The sequence below is a fragment of the Cornus florida genome, unplaced genomic scaffold (assembly GCF_030987335.1).
Source record: "Cornus florida cultivar Cherokee Brave unplaced genomic scaffold, ASM3098733v1 CherokeeBrave_3.0.0_Hap2_Chr02, whole genome shotgun sequence".
Lineage (NCBI taxonomy): Eukaryota > Viridiplantae > Streptophyta > Magnoliopsida > Cornales > Cornaceae > Cornus > Cornus florida.
The window spans coordinates 26,127,776-26,149,556 of record NW_026775572.1 but is presented as its reverse complement, the minus strand read 5'-3'; the positions used below and the strand labels follow the sequence as shown (position 1 = coordinate 26,149,556).

Sequence of the window (21,781 nt, the reverse complement as noted above, 5' to 3'; positions counted from 1 at the left end):
TGGATGTGGTATTGTCATTGGTGACTGCCTTTGTCTTGAAAGGAGAAGCAGTAAGTGTGACTGTTCCTGACGCCTTTGTTTTGAATTCGATTGCCTTGGTTGGGGGATGGATGGCTTCAAAAAACTTATGCTGCAATTTTTTCAACATCAGATAAACAAATTTCCTCAAGATCTGTTTCATAGCAAGTGGTGGTCAACAATCCCACTCTAAAAAAATCTCGTTATTTTCAAAAACCAAATTCATTAACCATTTGTGTGGTTGAAAAAGAACTTTTTAACCAAAACCCAGTTTTACTTTCTCAAAATTATTTTGTCAAAAGTTTTCATTATCCAACATCAGATTTTCGAAAAACACAAAATTTTTATGAGTTTATTTTAGTGGACACTGATTCCATCAAAATTCGAACTCATTCAAAACCAGGTGATGAGTCTTTCATTTCTCACACCACATGTACCATTCAAAAAATCCTTACTCCGGCAGCCTGGGGTAAAAACATCAATGCTTCGAGGCAATTTTCTTAGCCTCGCAACCCTCAAACTTTCAATTACTGGGACTATCAAGATGCCTGGTACAATACCTTTTATTTCCAAAATCAGGATTATAGCCATTCCTGGCTTATCCTTTTCCAAAAGAATTTCAATCTAAATGTCCCCAGATGGTTCATTGACTGGTGGCATATGTTTGGTCCCTGCCAAGAAATCATCCTTGAAACGGTGTCCAAGGGATTTTCAATTTTCAATGAAAAATTCCAAGCTCCTCCTGAGCTTTCCGAATTTCCCAAATCATTCTTATTTTTTGCAAATTTCGTATTGTCATAGATAGTTCTATGGCAATTCCAAATCCTCAAAACCCCTTCTAATGTTCCTCTTCTAGGAAGGATTTTCAAAGTCAAATGATGGGACCAATTCTCTATCAAAGATGTTACTCCAGAAGCAATTTCTGAATGGTTCTCAAAGCACCCTGCAATATCATGTTCTGGCTTAGGAGAGTCTTCGGCTTTCCACCTATCCAAAAGCCAGGCCCAAGCAAAACTTTCTTCAGCAAAATCCCAAGATGAGTATGAAGCCTTCCTCATGGAAGCTTTAGCCCAAGTCAATCCCATAGCCTTCTCAAAATTGGGCTCCAGCAGAAGTGAAGGCTCAGGTTCTTTCCATGGTTCCCAAACATATCTGGCCCAACCCAATGAAGATGACTGTTTTGGTATTTTTACCCAACAGCTCCAGTAAACAATATTCTCAAAAATCATCATTTCATCTCAAAAAAGCTTCTGACCTCGGTCATTCAAAGCCGCTGCATAGCGACAAAAAAAAAAAAAAAAAAAAAAAAAAAAAAAAAAAAAAAAAAAGAGGCAAAAACTACAGTTTAAAATTTTATTCAACAGTTATCTATTTTCAGGCTTTTAGCACCTTTCGGTGTTCATGACAGACAAACTTTTCAAAAAAGGAATCCAAGGCAAGTCAGTGGTCATCACCTCAATTCAGCCTTTCAGACTTTGTACATGGCCTCCAGCATCATTCAGAAAACATCACCTCAAATCAGCCTTTCAGGCTTTGCATATGGCCTCTTGCTGCATCCTTATCTCCAAGGAATCCAAAGCTCCCCAAGACTCATTCGAGGCCTTATAAATAACAGCTCCTCAAGACATTGGAGGCAGGCTCATTTTTCAAGTTTAGATTTTAGTTTCCGTTTCAAAAGTTCTCAGTTCAAATTGTAATTTTTAAGTTTAAGTTTTTAGTTTTACTTCATCCAAGAGGCTCGGCTCAGAACAAAAGTGTTGTATTCAAAGATCAAAGTTGTAAGTTCCATATTTTAATCAAAAGGTCTTCAAAGTTATTCATGTTCTGTTGTTTAATGTTAACTTGCATATTTCCATATATATATATATATATATATATATATATATTATTTCGTTGATTATTTAATCTTTTCAATATTCTATTTCTCTCGTAGTTCATTATCAGTTATTTATCCTGGGTGCTTATATATATGCCTTATTGAATCTTCATGTGTGGCGATCTATTCAATTGAGATAAATTTTTTTTTCTTTTCAATTGATCGATCGATTATTTATTTTATTTTATTTTTTCTTTCTTACTTAATTCATTTGTTATTTTGAGCATTCGAGCACTATTATAGGGTTTAGGTTGACATAGATAATGATGGGTTATTTAATCCTTCTTCGCTATCTCTCTGATTTATAATCAATACATACAATTTATTCGAAATCCTCCTATTCTTCCTCAGGTGTGCACGAACTATCCCCACATATGGCATCGCCATCGTTATCAGCACCACCGGTATCGCCATCGTTATCAGCACCGGCATCGACCATTGATAACTTCAAAGACGGAGCTGTTTTCATGATCTGTGAGAACTTTATAGGTCCACATGCTTACGAATTTTATTCTATTGGTTTCCAAAGTTTGCATACATCGTCTGGTTCTGGTTCTGGTTCTGGTTCTGGCTCTGTTTCTAGTCCTGGTTCTTCACCACAATCAGTACCGAAACCTGTAAAGCAATTGGAAAAAGGACTATACCCAGAGGGTATGGGATTTTTCTCAGATGGATCCAAAATATACATGGTCGGTGGTGAAATATTTGACTCTTGCAAAAGTATTTCAACACCTTCCAACGTTGTCCATATATACCACACAGAAACCAACAGTGTTATGCCTGGACCTTCCATGTTAACACCAAAGGTAGCTCCTTTTGTGATTGGGCCCATCAAGGGGAAGGTTTTTGTCCATGGTAGGAGCCTACATGACCATAATTTCGAGCTATTTGACCTAGAGACACAGAAATGGTCTAAGCTTCCCTCTGCTCATCATTATGTTCCTTCTACTGAACGACTTTTTGGAAGTTCTAGGCCAGCCATGGATTATAATATAGTTGCATCTGCTGTTTTCAAAAGTACCATTTTTCTGTCGACATTCAGTGGTAACACATTCACCTTCGATATCAGGACAAAGAGTTGGGAACAAGAGGTAAGTTGTCATTTACCTTTCAGAGGTGGAGCTGTTTTCGCAAATGGCAAGTTTTTTGGGTTTCCGATAGAAGATACCATCGACTTCCCACTTTCAGTTGTCGGTGTCGAGCTTGGTAGTTGCGAATGGAAAATGGTCAAACAAGCTCCGGTGAAGGACCTTCCACGCCCCGCGGGCAACATAAGCCATGCTCACATTGGGTATGTGACCTACTTGGGTAACCGGCACTTCTGTGTTGTTCGCACTGGTTTCGACGGGTGTCCCTTTTCCTATTTTCGTAATATCCCTAATCATTACGTTACGATTGACCTCTTTCGGGTCCATGATTCTTCGCGGTGCAGTGGTCAAGACGATGGCCGGGATAAATCTAGCTGGTTATTTGCCGATGATCATCGTTCCTTTTCATGCATCATGGACGACTACCGCTTGGAAGATGTTGCGAGGTTTATCCGTTTTGCCACCCCAATGTAAGTGTCTTCACTTTGGTTTTGGTTTCTACTCTTAAGATAAGATTATTTGTTTATTTGTTAAAAAAAAAAAAAAAAAAAAAAAAAAAGGAAAAAGTTTGAGATCTATTTATCAATTTTGAATAAAAGGACTCAGTGTATAACGTGGATCGAACACTTTGTTGTTTAACATGGAAAATGTCTTGCAATATCATCTAATGCACAACAATGGTTTCCCTTCTGATTCATGAGATATTTTTTTTATAACCATTATTAATTCATTAGTCTTCTACATATTGAATATGATAAGGTAGTTATACTTGATCAACAGTGCTGCAATGCAAGACCTCCTCTCCTTTTATAAATACTCCTAGAAATCATTTTAATTACAAATGAAAAAATTCATTTTGTGAGCTAGATCTAATCTCAAAGAATCTCTCTCTTAAGTTTGCTAACAATTTAAATGAGAATTAGCATAACTGCTTATATCTAAACCAGTACCACCAATTACCATATTGTGAAGTTGGTCAGTTTGTGGAGTTAACTTCTGTACTTCAATCTAGTTAATTATTTTTCTATACATGCAGCTTGAGGGCAGCAGTCACGAAAGGTTGAAGGTCCATGGAAAGTGGAATGCACAAAATCCAATTTTTTTCAGCTTGATGGTCCCAAAACTTTAGGATTTATGATATTTAGTTCGTGCCATAGCTCTGTTTTCCAGTGGTTTGTCTTCTTTTGACTATTTGGTATGTATATGCAGGCTTTTATTATACATATACCAAAACTTTATAATATATGATATTAAATTCGTGCCATAGCTCCGTTTTCTTGTGGTTTATCATCTTCTGATTATTTGGTATGTAGGCTTTTATATAATTAATCAAGTAAGTTGTAAAAAACTGTTGATGAGTTGTGATACTTGTGATGAATCAAATTTCATTTGGTGAATGGAGTGTGTTGGTAGAATATTTTCTGGTGTTGTGATCGGATTATGCATGGTGATTTGAGCGGATCAATGCGATGATTTTAAAGCACAAGTGTGGCCGGAGAAGTGGTTGATACGGTTTTGTTGGATTTTAATGCATGAATATCCTAAAGCAGAAGAAGAATGGAATTTTTTATTTTTATTTTTTATTTACCAGTGATGCTGGTTCCGCTGATCCATATCCACAAAAATTGCATGATGCAATGGTGTTTTGAATGAGTTTAGTTAGATTTGTCAGAATTTAACCCTAATTCAAATTAAATTCTAATCTAAAATTTGGGAGAGAGAGAGAGTGTGTGTGTGTGTGTTGATAGGTGGCAAAATCATGGAGAATTAATGTAGAGAGCGAGAGAGTTGATAGCATATGTTAATTAGAGATTAAAAAAGAATACCGGATCAATTTTTAACTTCGTAGGACAATGTTACTGATCGTAAGTGCCATGATTGCCACTGAAGTACTCGTTGCAGTTAATAGCCACGTTGAAAGCTTATTCTTGAGAGGAAATTCAGTTGAGGCTCCCGTTTCACATGTGTTTTGTTTATGTTATTTTTGTTTTGGGGTTATTACAGTATTGATTTTGATAATAAAAATATATTTGGTGCGACTTTGTTTTATTTTACATAGTGTTAAAACACTTCGTAAATAGTGATCCAAAACCAAAACACAAAAAAAAATTGTTTTTTCTTATTTTGACAAATTTTCATGGTCTAAAGCCATAAAAGTTGTTTTTTCTTATTTCTATTTCCGACATTTTTCATAGCAAAACATTGTTCTCAAACTTACTTTCGATTTTTTTTTTTTTTTTTTCTAATTATATATAATTCAATTTATGATATATATAATATTTTTGAAAGGTTAAGCAAATATATTAATAGAAAATAATAATTACAATGGCCCTTGGTGTACCAAAGCAGACCAAAAGGACAAAGAAGGCTAAGTAAACAATAGCCCAAACAAGAGTAATTGAACCCAACAGAACCCAAGGCCATTGCTGAGCCATTTTGAATTTCCATTTGTCCCAAATTAGCTTGTGAGGCTTAGGGAGAGACATAGCAAGTGACCTTGTCTGTTGACCTTGTGATTGTAGGGTTGTGAGAAGGAGTTCTGGAATTAAGGTCAGTAGGTTTGAAGGCTAGCTCAATTGATTGAGTGGATTGGTCTAGGGACAGAGGGCCACTGCTGAGCCATTTATCATGCCAGAAAAATTGTGTAGCTGACCAGAGGCACCTCCCTTGCACCAGGTAATGTCGGCACCACTTAACCCGTATTCTATTTGAACTTGCAGTCTGAATGTGCCAATGTACCTTAGGATGGAAGCTCTGTTAGAGACTTCAAGGTTAGGCAAGCCTAAACCATCCTCCAAAGAAAGGATCTCAACAACTTGTTTAGCTCAGTGATGACTCCATTGGGCAAGACAAATACGACTGTCAAGTAGATTTAAATTGAGACAGGACCAATGACTGATTCGAGAAGTGATCTTATAAAGTAGGCATTTTCAGTCAATGGCCTTTAAATTGGATGAAATAGGTAGGCAGCCCTTCTCTATCCCAAGGAGATTGAAATAAGGGATTATAAGGGTTTCTGATGAAGTTTTTTATTTTATTGTCATGTGGCCAAGGTAATGTCTTGTAGAGCATACTAGTTAATCAAAAGAAAAAACGAAAAATGAAAAGCAAAAAATCGTTTTTAGGAAATTCAAGAAATTTCACAATACACCTCAACTCTGTAATTGTATTTTGCATTTAGAGCCATAACATTTAAATCTATTTTACACATTCAAAGTGTGGAGAGTGTATTTTTGTGTATTGTTGTTATAATGGAGGCTACGAATACTTCGACGACCCAACCAGTGGAGTCATCTCCGGTGTCGTTTTCACAGAACGATCTCACAACGGTTACATTGGTGGAAGGGATCTGAAACCTGGGGAGGCAATCGGGCGGGGTAGGACCGTTTTGTATAGTTGGTAATTTTGGAATTTCCTTATTAATTATTTAAAAATATATATATATATATATATTTATTACAACAAGAAAGATAAAATATACATCTACAACTATGCCATTTCTTTTTCCATATTCATTTATATGATGGAACTATTTCTCAATGTGCTGTTCATTACATGAACTATTTAGTCTTCTCCGCTCTTTTTCTCTCAATATTAAAAAATGGGTTCCACTAAACGTACCATGTGCAAACTAGTATTGCAATTTCAATCCATATATTTTATCAATTAAGCAATTGTATATCCTTTGTTTAACATGCAAACATCCAAATTTGTAATTCTCTGCCTTTCACTTTGACGCAGAAACATTCCTAATTTGTACTTTTTTGTGTTTATTTATCAATGATAAAATTATTAATTTAAGTTTAAAAGTATTAAATTTCTTTACAAAAGTGCAAATCATAGTGTGTGTCATTTACAGATTAGAATTGATAAAATCAAAGGTAGTAAGGGTTCAGAATTACATACATATTAAATCACTACCTGGACTGTTAATTTTGTTTTTCCCTTTATTATTTTCATGTCAACATGGTAATAAGCTAACAACAAATTAATAACTGAAAAAATTACAGGAAATAAAAATATATAAAAAAAATGGGACCGGAAATGGAAAAAGGAAAAGGAAAAGGCAATTTGCGCAGTTGAGGTAATCTATGCTCGCCTTTATCTCTCTTGCACCGTGTTTCTCAGATTTTGTACGCGCGCCAACGACCGTCTACAAATACTCTAAATAGAACATTTGGGATATGAGCAACATTCCAGTAATCTGCACCTCCTATGCTTTGATCACCCAAATAAAGCAATTGAAGTTTGGTTAGATGCTCAATGCCTGAGGCCATCTCCTTAACCAATTGACAATCGGAAATATAAAGTTTTTCAAGATGAGGCATTGCGCCCTCCTCCATTTTCACCCATCTCAATCCTTTTAATCGGCGAAGACGTAATATCTCAAGCATCTGAAACCCTCCAGCCTTGAAACACAATTCTTCTCCTTGGTAAGCGTGATCAAGTCCAATCTCCATCAAGTTGGGCAAATCTTGAAGGGATTGCAGTGGATCATCCCTTAACTTGCTCCATTTTAAATGTAGTTTCACCAGGTTATCAAGCGAGAGTATCCATTGTGGTAACTTCTCTAAATATCCCTTCAAATCTAACGTTCGAAGAAACTGAGGCGGCGAATTCGAAGGCAAAGATTGAACATCAAGGATCTCGTCCTCTTCTGTCGAGCTCACACTTAATGAACGAAGGTTGCTCAACTTTTCAATGGAGGAGCACAGAGACATTCCATCTTCCCTTCTCAACTTTACAATCCCTAATCTCCTTAGTTGGGTCAGCTTCCCTAGCTCGCTCACTATAGCACTCCCACCATCACTAGGACTTGCATCGACGTAACAAAGCTTTTGCAAAGACGACAGATCTCCAATTACCTTCGGTACTTCAAAGCCATGTGTAATGTGAAAAGGTATATGCATTCCTTCAAAAGTCGCATACGTATACCTATACACCAGGAGATGGCGAAGTCTTTGGCGCTTCTGTATCTCAACTGGCAACTTGGTAACATACGTCTTTTTCAGATCCAAAGTTTCTAGATCTACGAGGTTGCCGATGGAGTTTGGAAGCATTTCCACATTGGTTCCCCTCAAGCTTAGATATCTAAGACAAAACAGTTGGAAAACTTCTTCTGGAACTGTCTCCAAAGAAGCATTTCTCAACTCTAAAACCTTCAGCAACCTACAATTACCACTAAACAATATTGGCATTGATGACTTGGATAAAGGATCACTCACGTACACCAAACATGAATAGCGAACGAAGTTGGGAGAGTCGCTTGCTTTGTTGTACAATTCCAAAGGTCTCATTATGGATTGATAAGCGTTGAACTTTTCCACGCGTGTTTTGTTCACCGGCTATAGTTACAACATTCTGTTCTCTCGACTTCGGAATACTAATAATTTCACGCAAAAGGTCATGAATACGACACGTTCTCGCCCTTCCATCAATAGTTTTCTCTGTCACTTGGATCAGACTTCTATTGAGAAGATCATAGACATATCCCTCAGCAACTTCTTCAATTGTCAATAATCCATCTTCACCAACTTGCACAAATCCTTCCGCCGTCCACAGTCGAATCAATCTCATACATTCGATCTCATGATCCTCAGGGAAAATGCTCAAATACAAGAAACAGATTTTGAGATGCCAAGGCAAATCATTGTAACTCAAAGAGAGTATATTTTTCATGTTCTGAAGCTTATTGTTAACTTCAAGGCTGCGATGAAGCATATGCCATTCATCAATCCTACTCTGGTTCTTCGTTGCCAAAACACCACCAATCGTCACGATTGCAAGGGGCAGCCCCTCGCATCTTTTTAAGATACTTCGAGAAATATCCTCCAAATGCCGAGGGCAGGAGGCCTTGCCCGGAAATGCCTTTCTACAAAACAGAGTCCAAGCGTCTTCCAAAGACAATGGATTCAAAGAATAAACATTACCACCGGTTTCTGTGCAAGAGGTGGAAGCTATATCTCCAAAACGTGTAGTAAGCATGATTTGACTCTTGGAATTGTTGTCTAGGAAAGCATATTTGACAGCTTCCCATGCATCAATATTCCAAATGTCATCCAACACAACCAAGTAGCTCCTCTGCTGCAAAAATTCATTAATCGCCTGTTTCAGCCTGTCCATCCTTTCCAATTCTTGGGGGACTGGTTGATTTATTTCCCTGTAGAGCTGTTGAATCATGTCTTTTAGGAGCTCTCCCATCTTGGGTGATTCAGAAACAGTGAGCCAAGCATGGCTCTCGAATTGTTTCTTTAGTGCTGCATCGTCATACACTTTCTTAACAAGGGTGGTTTTACCCAATCCTCCCATTCCCACCACAGAAACCACTTTTAGTCGATCCTCCGTCTGATTGACCAGCAAACCAATCAGCTCCTTCTTGCGCTTGTCGATGCCTACAAGCTCAGCTTCTTTTACTAGGAGTGCATCACCTCGCGAATCATACCGTAATGGGTGTTGGTGGTGGTGGAGCTGCTTGATCCCTCCTGCAGCAATAGATTATAATTGAGACGGTATCTCTGATGTCCCTCAGCAATGTCCTTGACTGGATCTCCCCACCAATTTGATACCGAACTTTTATGTTCTTGAGAGAACCATAAGTCTTCCGGAAAAATACAAGTTATCTGTTCCGCTGGTGATGATGACGAGTCGTCAAACGGAGCATGAAAACATCAAGAACGTCTTCGGTGTGGTGAGCAACGTCTCGCACTTGCTTAACCCAAACTTTGATTTCTTTGTCACTATCTTCCATTGAATCCGCAACTCTAAGGAATGCAGTCATGCGCTCGAATTCAGCTCTAATGTATTCAACTTCTTCACGAACTCCGCTAAACAGTTTCACCTGCAGTTTCACCTCTTCTAGCAGAATGGGTGCAAGCTTGTCTAGTACAAGGAAAGCAGCACTCTCAGCCATTTTTTTTTTTTGTGTTGTTTCTTTGAAACTTTGTGCTTGAAAATGGTGCTGGGCTATTAGCGGTTGTTTGAAAATGCTGATAAATATTATTGCTTGTGTTTAAAAGATGAGGGTCTCCAGGAAATTAATATTTGATGGCTAATCAGCTAACTGTAAATTACTGTTTTTTCTAATATAATTTTTACTTAAGGCACTCTGTTGTGTTGTTGAGCATATGGAAATAAAAGATGGTAGGTGGCCTTAGGGTGTGCTCAAACATGGTAGGTCCTTTTTTTTCTTTTTTTTGCATTTGTAACTTAGCATTCTCTTGACCATGGTAGGTAATAAGTATCTCTCAATCAATATTTATTCGTTTGAGGCGGTTGTTTGAATTTATTCATTTTAGACTCATAAGAAAAATCTTCTTCATAATGCCAAGTCAAAAAAATACATGGTGGGCGGTGGGATTATGAATTTTTTAAGTAGGGGTAATAGATATTTTATTGGTATATATATATATATTAAAATGAAATATATATATATATATATATATAATAGTAATAAAAAAGTCATCTACATCACCACAAACCCATTAATAATCCGGATATGGTAAGTTTTTTTGCTTTTTCATAAAGTAAGCAACCAATTCACATCAATATAATATTTTTTTATGGGACAAAGTCTCTCAATTTCTCTTAATTTGTCTAAAAGCTTGTTTTTCTCGTTTGCACAAGGCGAGAATCATTAGTGTCGGATTCATTCATTTTTTATTTATGTGTCATTGTCTAAACGGGACCAATAATTTTTCTTATTTGACCAATTCTCACCTACTCTTTGTTGGTAATTGACGGATGGTAAGATATCGAATCAGTTTCTAATTTTTATATTTATTTTTCTTAATACACACAATTCAAAATATTTATTTTTAAGAGAGTAAAATGCAAAAAAAATAGAACTATTGATATACCAACAATTAATTCCTTAAACTACAAAAGTCATAACTAGTCCCCTCAACTATGCAATATTGTTGCAGATGACGGGCAAGGCTCCAGCAAGTTTTAACCATTACAAACAGCATGTGCAATCACGTGATGCGTGTGATGAAATTATAGGACCATAGTGCCCTAATGTAAATGAAATGACAAAAAATGCCCCCATTTGTTAAGGGCTACAACCAAACCGGTACCAAATAGGGTTATAAACAATACACGGCCAAACACTCCTTTCATCACTGTTCATCTTCTTCATAAGGCACGCTCACACATCTTTGTCTAACTGAATCACTGTTGATCTTCTTCACAAGGCATAAGGCATGTGCTTTCTGATTAAATGAAAAATTAAAAAATTGCTGAAATGAACCCGTTTCTCTGCCTCCCTCTCTGTAAATTGTGAAAAATCTTGATTCAATAAATTTGATTAACTTTGGGACAACATCATGTTTCCATGGCTGATAATCCTTATTCCACTTTGACAATTTGATTTTGTGATCACCAAGAAATGAACTCGGCGGACGATCTCACCAGTTCTTATTATTTGTCTCTGTCCAGTGACACCAATGATAACTTCGAGCTTTAATTCATGGCCCTAAAGGTAAACTTCTTCTTCAATATTAAGACCGCAATTATTGAGCACTTTTCTCATATGATGGTGGATTCAATCAAGTGGGTTTGGCCGTGGAACATGGTGCAAATGGGTTTTACAACCAGTTAAAACTTTTTGCCAGTTTTGTTGCAAGGGAAAAAAAGAAAAAAAAAATGGTAATCTAAACCATCTATAGGTGTATATATATGGTAGTTCCTAATTTTATCAGGGTAAAATGTTAAAAAAAATAAATAAATAAATAAATAAAATCTGAACTATTGGCATATGGCAACTAACCCCCTGAACTACAAAAAAAAAACCCTGAACTACAAAAAAAAACCCTGAACTATGAAATTGTTGTATTTCAGTCCATTCCAGCTACTGACTTCACCGAAAAAAGACTTCACCGAAAAAACGAAAAGTCTGATTTATCCTTATCTTCACTACTGTTTATATATATATATATATACATATTTCTGGTTTTAAACTGAATTTATATATATGTGTGTGTTTATAAGATTAGAGATTAAAGATAGACCACCCCACAAACCCACTGCCATCACCCCACTTCTGCCACTTTCATTATCGCCACCTTACACATATAATACACACAATCCTCTGGTGCCGCCGCCGGTGTATCATGCTTGATCGAAGAGGAATTGGATAGTTATACACACAGACATATATATATATATATATATATATATATATATATATATATACATGTATATATATATATATACATGTATATATATATTATACACACCACCACTAACGCCGGTGAGTACGTCGGCGCAAAAGACGGTGGCGGGGCAGGCACAGGAGACGATGGCAGCGAGATCCCGACGATGATGAGGATGATTTGGGTTTTGAGCTGCCACCGAGTTACAACTTGCTTGGTAACTCGTCCCGACCTAGTGGATCCAACCCCCGGATTTCCGGATGCGGGTTGGCCAGGCCCACGCCCGATTACCCAAGGATATCAAATCAATTAGCAATTAACGAATACAGAATACAATATAGAAAACAGGAATGAATAAAATTTTACTGAAAAGAAACTAAATGAAAATCCTTTATTAAAAACTTTAGAATAAATCTTATAAATAAGAACTAGTCTGTTACATCCAACTTCTCCAATTATAATACAACTCGGGAATCCATCTGGTGGACCCCTAATCAAAAGCCAATACTGGAAAGCGAACAACTAAAAAGAAGTCCACTGCTAAACCATGAAGAACCCCCTACATCGTCGGTAGAATGAGTAGTCGTCTCTGCTCAGCACGAACAAGCTCTAAGACCTGGAACCATCCGTTACCTGAAAAATAATAGTGGGTCAGGCCCACGAACAAGTTCTATCCTAACAACAATCCAAACAGAGACCCGATACGCAGATACATCCTAGACGTCTCAATCATATCTATATAGTCCGTAATAGATAAATATATATCCACACTACAGGACTCTCACTAACTATGCTGAGGGTCTCAACCTGAATAGAAGGTAACATGCAATACGCACCTGAGTGGGCATGACTACCTAAGCCTAACAGGGTATACCTCAACCAACATAGCTAGCTACGCATCCTACTGCATATACGCACCCTAACCGTCGACTATGAGACTCAAGCTCAGATCGCGGTACCATAATTTATATATATAAATTCCCATCCAAACCAATGTAGTGCCGCTCAACTGATTCGTTGCCAAAACACAACATATAACTAGGATTTAAATATTTTAATTAAATCCCTATCCTTCCTATTAACAGAAAATATAAACAACCATCCAATATGTCGTTCAACTATTTTAGTTGACAGGACATGAAACCATGTAGGATTTAACTGTTTTAGTTAATCCATTCCGTATGTATGAATGGGTTGGAATTAATGTTTTGATCTAATCCGTCCCTCCGTATGTCACCGTCCCATATCGGTACATACCTTGCATATGATCCGTAAAAGATGCAACATTTTATGCAGTACATCAAACACATCCATATAATCCAAATAGATAATAAACAGAATTTAAATAGTTCATCATCTATAATCCAGAATCCATCCATGTAACTAACAAAACAAGATTTAATAGTTCATCAAGTTAATTATCCACCATCCAACCAAGTAATTGACAGAAAATATATATATAATTAATTCTAGGCCAACATCCAATTAGTTTAACAGAACCTAAGTATTAGTTCAGCAATTTAAGTCCAAACTATAACCCAAATAATTACAAAAAGATGTTTAAAGGTTCAACAATTTAAATCCAAGAGTTAAACCATGTATTGTTTAACAGTTCAACGACTAACATTCAGAGCATGAATATATCAGTTTTAATAAATCAATAACTCTATCATGCATATAAATAAGTTTTAAAATCATAATATTGTCCAAGAAATTGCTAAAATTAATTCTAGTAATTCAGTTCCTTTTATCCATCAATTGCATGCTAGGTTGCATCTTTGCATACTATTTTATTGTTTTAGCACCGAACCATAAATTATTCTACAAGTCCAATTTGTTAATTAAAAGACTCCCTCATACATCTAAAATTTAATTTAGAATCATATTATAGCACCCTAAATTGTCAAATTAAAATTAGACAATTTAACTTTCTTCCAGCAGTTAACCGCGCACAAGTTGTTAAATAGGCACTGTTAAATCCATTAATACAAAGAGGGTATTTTATGCAATACAAGACCTTAATTACATCCTAAATTAATTATTGAAACCCCAATTAAAGTTTTAAAACTGTTCAAAAACCCCAAGAGCCTAAACAATTTCTGAAAACTTACAGTACGCATCAAAATTGAAAGAGCCTGCTCTAAAAAAAATAGAGCAGGCTCAAACCAACATTGAGCCGGCTCCAAAAACTTTTGGAGCAGGCTCAAAGTGTTTGGAGCCGGAGCAGGCTCAAAGTGTTTGGAGCCGCCTCCAAAACATTTTGGAGCCGCCTCCAAAAAGGGGGAGCCCACTGTTCCGCTTCCTTCTTCGTTTCCGATGATCTGCTTCGACCCCGGCCACTTTTTACTCTTCAGTTGGTTTCTAAAACTAATCCTAAGGGTCTTATTAATACCAAATAGCATCCCAATGGTTTGGTTCGACAATTAAAATTTATTACAGTGATTTAAAACCTCTACCGATTCCTTATGCGTTAACATACAACTTGATCTTCGATTTGCAGACATAACTACAGGTAATACTAGAACATATACAGATAATCAAAACTGATCTTAACCATCCTATATATATTCCTTGACATCCTAATCCCTTGTTTATAATAATACGAATTAAATCATTCATTAAAACAGAACCAATCTGTAAGCTTAAAATAAACCAAACACACAAGTTATTCAAGAATTATTTTAAACAACCATATATATACTGGTAATCAACTTGACATATATTTCGCATGCCAGATTAGATTAAAATTCAATTAAAATCCTAGAGACATCTAGGTATGCACAGAACACAGGACAAAGGGATAGAGAGAGAATAAAACTTGCCTTAACCGTCTTTGAATTTTCCGATGAAATCTCCGACGACCGTTCCACCTCTGTTGCTCTTGGTTTTACCCACAAGCCAACCTCTGCTCCTCCTCCTCCTTGGTTCAGCCCTAGCCTAAGGCAAAACCCTAGACTTTCTCCCTTTCTCTCTCTGTAATTCTCCCTGTAACTCTCTGTTACTCTCTCTGTTTTTCTTTCTATCAACACTGTACGTATATAGGGTTCTCAACCCTTTTTGAAGACATACTACAGTATATATATAGGCACTAATCAAAACCCTAAGCCTAATCTTAATCTACCATAGAAAACCTAATTGAGGCCCAGTTTAGTCGGCGTGAGATAGTAAGAGACTAAACCCTATTTTTCATTACAATTAGGAATATTCCATTAATCCAATTAATTCCATTCAAAAACTAATAAAACATTTACACAATTAAAAACTATTTAATTTAATTAAAGAAAACAAAAATACAAAGAAATAATCAGACAAGTCAATTAAATAACAATTTATCAATTAAATCAATTAAAAATACAAGTAAAGAAAACAATCTATTTAAATCCACAAATCAATTCAAACAACCCGTCATTCAAATTTCACACATAGCCACATAAACACTTAAAAATAATAAAATAAATACTGAAAATAATAAAATAAATAATAAAATTCCAATTATATCCCTTTCAAAACTAGGGGTATTACATTCTTCCCCCCTAACAAACGGAATTCCGTCCTCGGAATTCACGAAACCCTGAATTATTGTTATTAAAATTCATTTCCATTCCGTTGTGGATTCTGCCTCTGTGTATGGGCTCCACGTGATTCCAAATCCTGCTAGAAAAATTTATAGTTCTTATTATTAAGAAACACCATAAATGTACAACTCCTAGGTTGTATCTAACAACGACTCAATCCTACCCCATATATATTTAAGGGTAACAATCCTTATTCCTCCAAGTTCCATATAATAATTGCACCCATTTGGTATACAATAACAAAAGCCAATACAAAATTTTACAATGAACTAAAACACACAGTCATAGCATGCATTACATACGTATACCTTAGTTTAAAACCCACCTATCCAGATATACCAATTAACATGTCCTTACATCAACCGGTTTACCTAACCAATTATTTGAGGTCTTAATATACCGTACTCATCCTAGTACATTAGAATAAGTGACGAAAATTTACATCACACTTACTCCGACAACCTTAACAGAAATTAATCCTCCAGTACCTTAAGTTCTATCTGAATAAGGTAACACCTCCACTAAGATCAACCCCAATATTTGAAATTGACTTCCTTAATTTCCTCGTTAACAGCCAGTGTCATTATTATACAGGCTAAAACTCCAACTGTGAACTCAACAACGAACCGAAAGATATTAATATCTTATTAGTTGTTGAAAGCGTCTACATCTATATTCCCTTCCACCAAACAGAACTTAATTTAAAGTGTGAATCACCTCTTTGATGCATCGAAGTCATCCCATAATCCACTCTATCCATATGAACTAATGTCTACTAGTTCAAATTAAACTAAAAATGGAGTTGATTTCATTAGAAATCAACCGGTATCCCATCCAGAATCCTGAGCCTTTGGTAAAATTAGCAATCCCTCAACTAAATCAGTGAAGGCAAAGTTAGTTTGTCCCTCCTCCTGATCCTCCAAAAAAAAATCTGCTCCACATCGTTAAGCATCATGCTTCCACCAGAATGCAGAATGAACTAAGTGTTGTGAACTTCAGTCCTTACATCCTCCTCTCAATCTGTCTACTAAAAGTACCATTAGTCTGGTACCACCAGCTTTCGTATGCACCCATTGTTTACATCGAAGCATTGTCAAAAGCTAACCCAGAAATTGTATCTATGCATCACCAGTTAGTGATAAACTTACCGATAATAAAATTAATTGGTAATTCCATTTATCGAAGGTCAACTCATTATGACTTTTTCACACACAGCGTGCACCGCTTCCTTATATAGGTGTTTAGTCTCACCTTCCTATCCTTAACACACCCTACTTCTCTATTATGGGTAAGTGTCAAGTTAACTCCTTGTCTCGTTTCAATTGAATTTGAAACCTTTCGCAACCTCTATATAGTCATCAATGTCGGAGCAACAGCTAATTGTTGCGAAAGATAACCCTAAAAAAAAATTCCACTTTTTTTTTTTTTCAGTGTAGAAACTTTGGTTCCTCCTCCAAGTGTAACACCAGCAACTCCTCCAAATGACACCCTCGTAAAATAATGTCTTGATTACGAATAGACTGCTAAAGATTTTATCAGCCCACTATCCTCTCTCAGCGTCATTCTAATAAGTACCTACCAGTATAAAATTCTCCGTCTGAACCATAGTGGCATTACAGTGATCTTTACCTACCACAACCTCACGAATTACTAAGACACTAACAACCACCATTATTATAGCGTTGTAAAAATGAATCCCCACTTAGCATTGAGCATATCAAACTAATCTGTTTTTGATTATTTGACTCATTTTGATAGTTTAACTATCACATCCTAACTAGCATACCATATTGATGCATATCCAGATCCATTAAATTGGCTAGAAGTTTGTATTTCTGCTCAATCCTATGACCATACTTTCACAAATCCTAGCATACATAGCGCTATTATCCATGTCATCAACACAATAGTTGGTTGATCACATACTTGTGTTCCCAACCAATCCATACTCCCAATCCGGACTAATTAACAAAAATGAAACATGTAATAACAAAATTAAAACACATAACAATCAAAGATGAAACACGTAATACACACAATACATAAAACAACCAAAATAAAATTCCACTTAAGACATATTCCATTCCAGAGAAGAAAACCTCCTTTGAACTCAAATTCCCAAAAGTTCATTCCATAGTTTCGTTGGTAATTATCCAACCTTGAAACTTATCCATTAACCGTAGCTTAACTGCACAATCGTTTGCTTAAATAAATATCCAAAGGCTTATCCCTCATCCTCCTAATATGCGGAATGCAAACCGTCTATCGTGGCGTTACAAACCAACTTAGAATGTCACAACCTAATCCCCATACTCTCCGGAATGTGATATAAAATCACATCGTTGTTCTGGTAAGAACTCCATCCGGTTCCCAAACTCCTAAAGAGTACTTCGCAATTAACTCCCGGAGAGATGCTACGAAACTTTAACTATATGTAGATTGGTTCACACCAACTTCACTAGTACTATTCACTATACTACTGGTGAATGTGAGCACCCTCGTGCGATCCTTTATCTTCAAGCTTCAATATCCCCTTTCTTGGAGACGCTGATATCTCCCCCCTTAGGATCCTCTTCAGAATCCTACTCTTTGTTTACCTCATTTTTAAGAACAACTGAAGTTGTGTTGGTCCCAATAAGCGGTGACCTAACACCTACCCCTTAATCCTTCCTTGGCGTATACTTTCTAAGTAATGCCAACCTTGGAACTAAACTTTCGATCCCAAGTTCTGCTTCTGGCAAAGAACTCGACAACGTACTCCTTTACGCCTTTGGGTCTATATCGCTTTCGCCTTGAACCCCATCTTCCTCCTTTGTCAACCATTCCATAACTATGGATAGAATTGACATCAGCTCCTCCTACCGAAAAGTAAAGTGAGTACAACGAATCCTAATATGGCACTAAGTTTTAAGAGACGCAACGCGGAAGTCCTATAACGAAAAACACTCCTAAGGATACTAGAACCTGGAGTGCTCTGATACCAACTGTGATACCCCCGGATTTCCGGATGCTGGTTGGCCAGGCCCACGCCCGATTACTCGAGGATATCAAATCAATTAGCAATTAACGAACACAGAATACAATATAGAAAACAGGAATGAATAAAATTTTACTGAAAAGAAACTAAATGAAAATCCTTTATTAAAAACTTTAGAATAAATCTTATAAATAAGAACTAGTCTGTTACATCCAACTTCTCCAATTATAATACAACTCGGGAATCCATCTGGTGGACCCCTAATCAAAAGCCAATACTGGAAAGCGAACAACTAAAAAGAAGTCCACTGCTAAACCATGAAGAACCCCCTACATCGTCGGTAGAATGAATAGTCGTCTCTACTCAGCACGAACAAGCTCTAAGACCTGGAACCGTCCGTTACCTGAAAAATAATAGTGGGTCAGGCCCACGAATAAGTTCTATCCTAACTACAATTCAAACAGAGACCCGATACGCAGATACATCCTAGACATCTCAATCATATCTATATAGTCCGTAATAGATAAATATATATCCACACTACAGGACTCTCACTAACTATGTTGAGGGTCTCAACCTGAATAGAAGGTAACATGTAATACGCACCTGAGTGGGCATGACTACCTAAGCCTAACAGGGTATACCTCAACCAACATAGCTAGCTACGCATCCTACTGCATATACGCACCCTAACCGTCGACTATGAGACTCAAGCTCAGATCGCGGTACCATAATTTATATATATAAATTCCCATCCAAACCAATGTAGTGCCGCTCAATTGATTCGTTGCCAAAACACGACATAAAACTAGGATTTAAATATTTTAATTAAATCCCTATCCTTCCTATTAACAGAAAATATAAACAACCATCCAATATGTCGTTCAACTATTTTAGTTGACAGGACATGAAACCATGTAGGATTTAACTATTTTAGTTAATCCATTCCGTATGTATGAATGGGTTGGAATTAGTGTTTTGATCTAATCCGTCCCTCCGTATGTCACCGTCCCATACCGGTACATACCATGCATATGATCCGTAAATGATGCAACATTTTATGCAGTACATCAAACAAATCAAAATAATCCAAATAGATAATAAACAGAATTTAAATAGTTCATCATCTATAATCTAGAATCCATCCATGTAATTAACAAAACAAGATTTAATAGTTCATCAAGTTAATTATCCAGCATCCAACCAAGTAATTGACAGAAAATATATATATAATTAATTCTAGGCCTACATCCAATTAGTTTAACAGAACCTAAGTATTAGTTCAGCAATTTAAGTCCAAACTATAACCCAAATAATTACAGAAAGATGTTTAAAGGTTCAACAATTTAAATCCAAGAGTTAAACCATGTATTGTTTAACAGTTCAACGACTAACATTCAGAGCATGAATATATCAGTTTTAATAAATCAATAACTCTATCATGCATATAAATAAGTTTTAAAATCATAATATTGTCCAAGAAATTGCTAAAATTAATTCTAGCAATTCAGTTCCTTTTATCCATCAATTGCATGCTAGGTTGCATCTTTGCATACTATTTTATTGTTTTAGCACCGAACCATAAACTATGCTACAAGTCCAATTTGTTAATTAAAAGACTCCCTCATACATCTAAAATTTAATTTAGAATCATATTATAGCACCCTAAATTGTCAAATTAAAATTAGACAATTTAACTTCCTTCCAGCAGTTAACCGCGCAAAAGTTGTTAAATAGGCACTATTAAATCCATTAATACAAAGAGGGTATTTTATGCAATACAAGACCTTAATTACATCCTAAATTAATTATTGAAACCCCAATTAAAGTTTTAAAACTGTTCAGAAACCCCAAGAGCCTAAACAGTTTCTGAAAACTTACAGTACGCATCAAAATTGAAAGAGCCTGCTCTAAAAAAAAAAATAGAGCAGGCTCAAACCAACATTGAGCCGGCTCCAAAAACTTTTGGAGCAGGCTCAAAGTGTTTGGAGCCGCCTCCAAAACATTTTGGAGCCGCCTCCAAAAAGGGGGAGCCCACTGTTCCGCTTCCTTCTTCGTTTCCGATGATCTGCTTCAACCCCGGCCACTTTTTACTCTTCAGTTGGTTTCTAAAACTAATCCTAAGGGTCTTATTAATACCAAATAGCATCCCAATGGTTTGGTTCGACAATTGAAATTTATTACAGTGATTCAAAACCTCTACCGATTCCTTATGCGTTAACATACAACTTGATCTTCGATTTGCAGACATAACTATAGGTAATACTAGAACATATACAGATAATCAAAACTGATCTTAACCATCCTATATATATTCCTTGACATCCTAATCCCTTGTTTATAATAATACGAATTAAATCATTCATTAAAAACAGAACCAATCTGTAAGCTTAAAATAAACCAAACACACAAATCATTCAATAATTGTGTTAAACAACCATATATATACTGATAATCAACTTGACATATATTTCGCATGCCAGATTAGATTAAAATTCAATTAAAATCCTAGAGACATCTAGGTATGCACAGAACACAGGACAAAGGGATAGAGAGAGAATAAAACTTGCCTTAACCGTCTCTGAATTTTCCGATGAAATCTCCGACGACCGTTCCACCTCTGTTGCTCTTGGTTTTACCCACAAGCCAACCTCTGCTCCTCCTCCTCCTTGGTTCAGCCCTAGCCTAAGGCAAAACCCTAGACTTTCTCCCTTTCTCTCTCTCTGTAATTCTCCCTGTAACTCTCTGTTACTCTCTCTGTTTTTCTCTCTATCAACACTGTACGTATATAGGGTTCTCAACCCTTTTTGAAGACATACTACAGTATATATATATGCACTAATCAAAACCCTAAGCCTAATCTTAATCTACCATAGAAAACCTAATTGAGGCCCAGTTTAGTCGGCGTGAGATAGTAAGAGACTAAACCCTATTTTTCATTACAATTAGGAATATTCCATTAATCCAATTAATTCCATTCAAAAACCAATAAAACATTTACACAATTAAAAACTATTTAATTTAATTAAAGAAAACAAAAATACAAAGAAATAATCAGACAAGTCAATTAAATTAAAATTTATCAATTAAATCAA

The 21,781-nt window shown here is 36.2% G+C and overlaps 2 protein-coding genes across 2 annotated transcripts; both read right to left on the bottom strand.

The window, feature by feature from the left end:
• Positions 1 to 7,106: 7,106 nt before the first annotated feature.
• Positions 7,107 to 8,180, bottom strand: LOC132295894 (probable disease resistance RPP8-like protein 4). The gene has a single exon (XM_059794158.1). The coding sequence runs from the start codon at positions 8,178 to 8,180 to the stop codon at positions 7,107 to 7,109; it is 1,074 nt and encodes a 357-aa protein (XP_059650141.1).
• A 19-nt stretch (positions 8,181 to 8,199) lies between these two features.
• On the bottom strand, positions 8,200 to 9,892 carry LOC132295893 (putative disease resistance RPP13-like protein 3). Its single transcript, XM_059794157.1, has 2 exons — positions 9,637 to 9,892; positions 8,200 to 9,464 (listed from the first exon to the last, which is right to left on the bottom strand). Exons 1-2 carry the CDS (start codon positions 9,890 to 9,892, stop codon positions 8,200 to 8,202), a joined length of 1,521 nt encoding a protein of 506 aa, XP_059650140.1.
• Positions 9,893 to 21,781: the final 11,889 nt, after the last annotated feature.

Bases quoted from the DNA above. Each gene is read 5' to 3' on its own strand.
- LOC132295894 (XM_059794158.1), bottom strand. From the start codon at position 8,180: ATGCCAATATTGTTTAGTGGTAATTGTAGGTTGCTGAAGGTTTTAGAG.
- LOC132295893 (XM_059794157.1), bottom strand. From the start codon at position 9,892: ATGGCTGAGAGTGCTGCTTTCCTTGTACTAGACAAGCTTGCACCCATT. The intron at 9,465-9,636 runs GTTTGACGACTC...CTATTGCTGCAG, and splicing joins TCTTGATGTTTTCATGCTCC to GAGGGATCAAGCAGCTCCAC.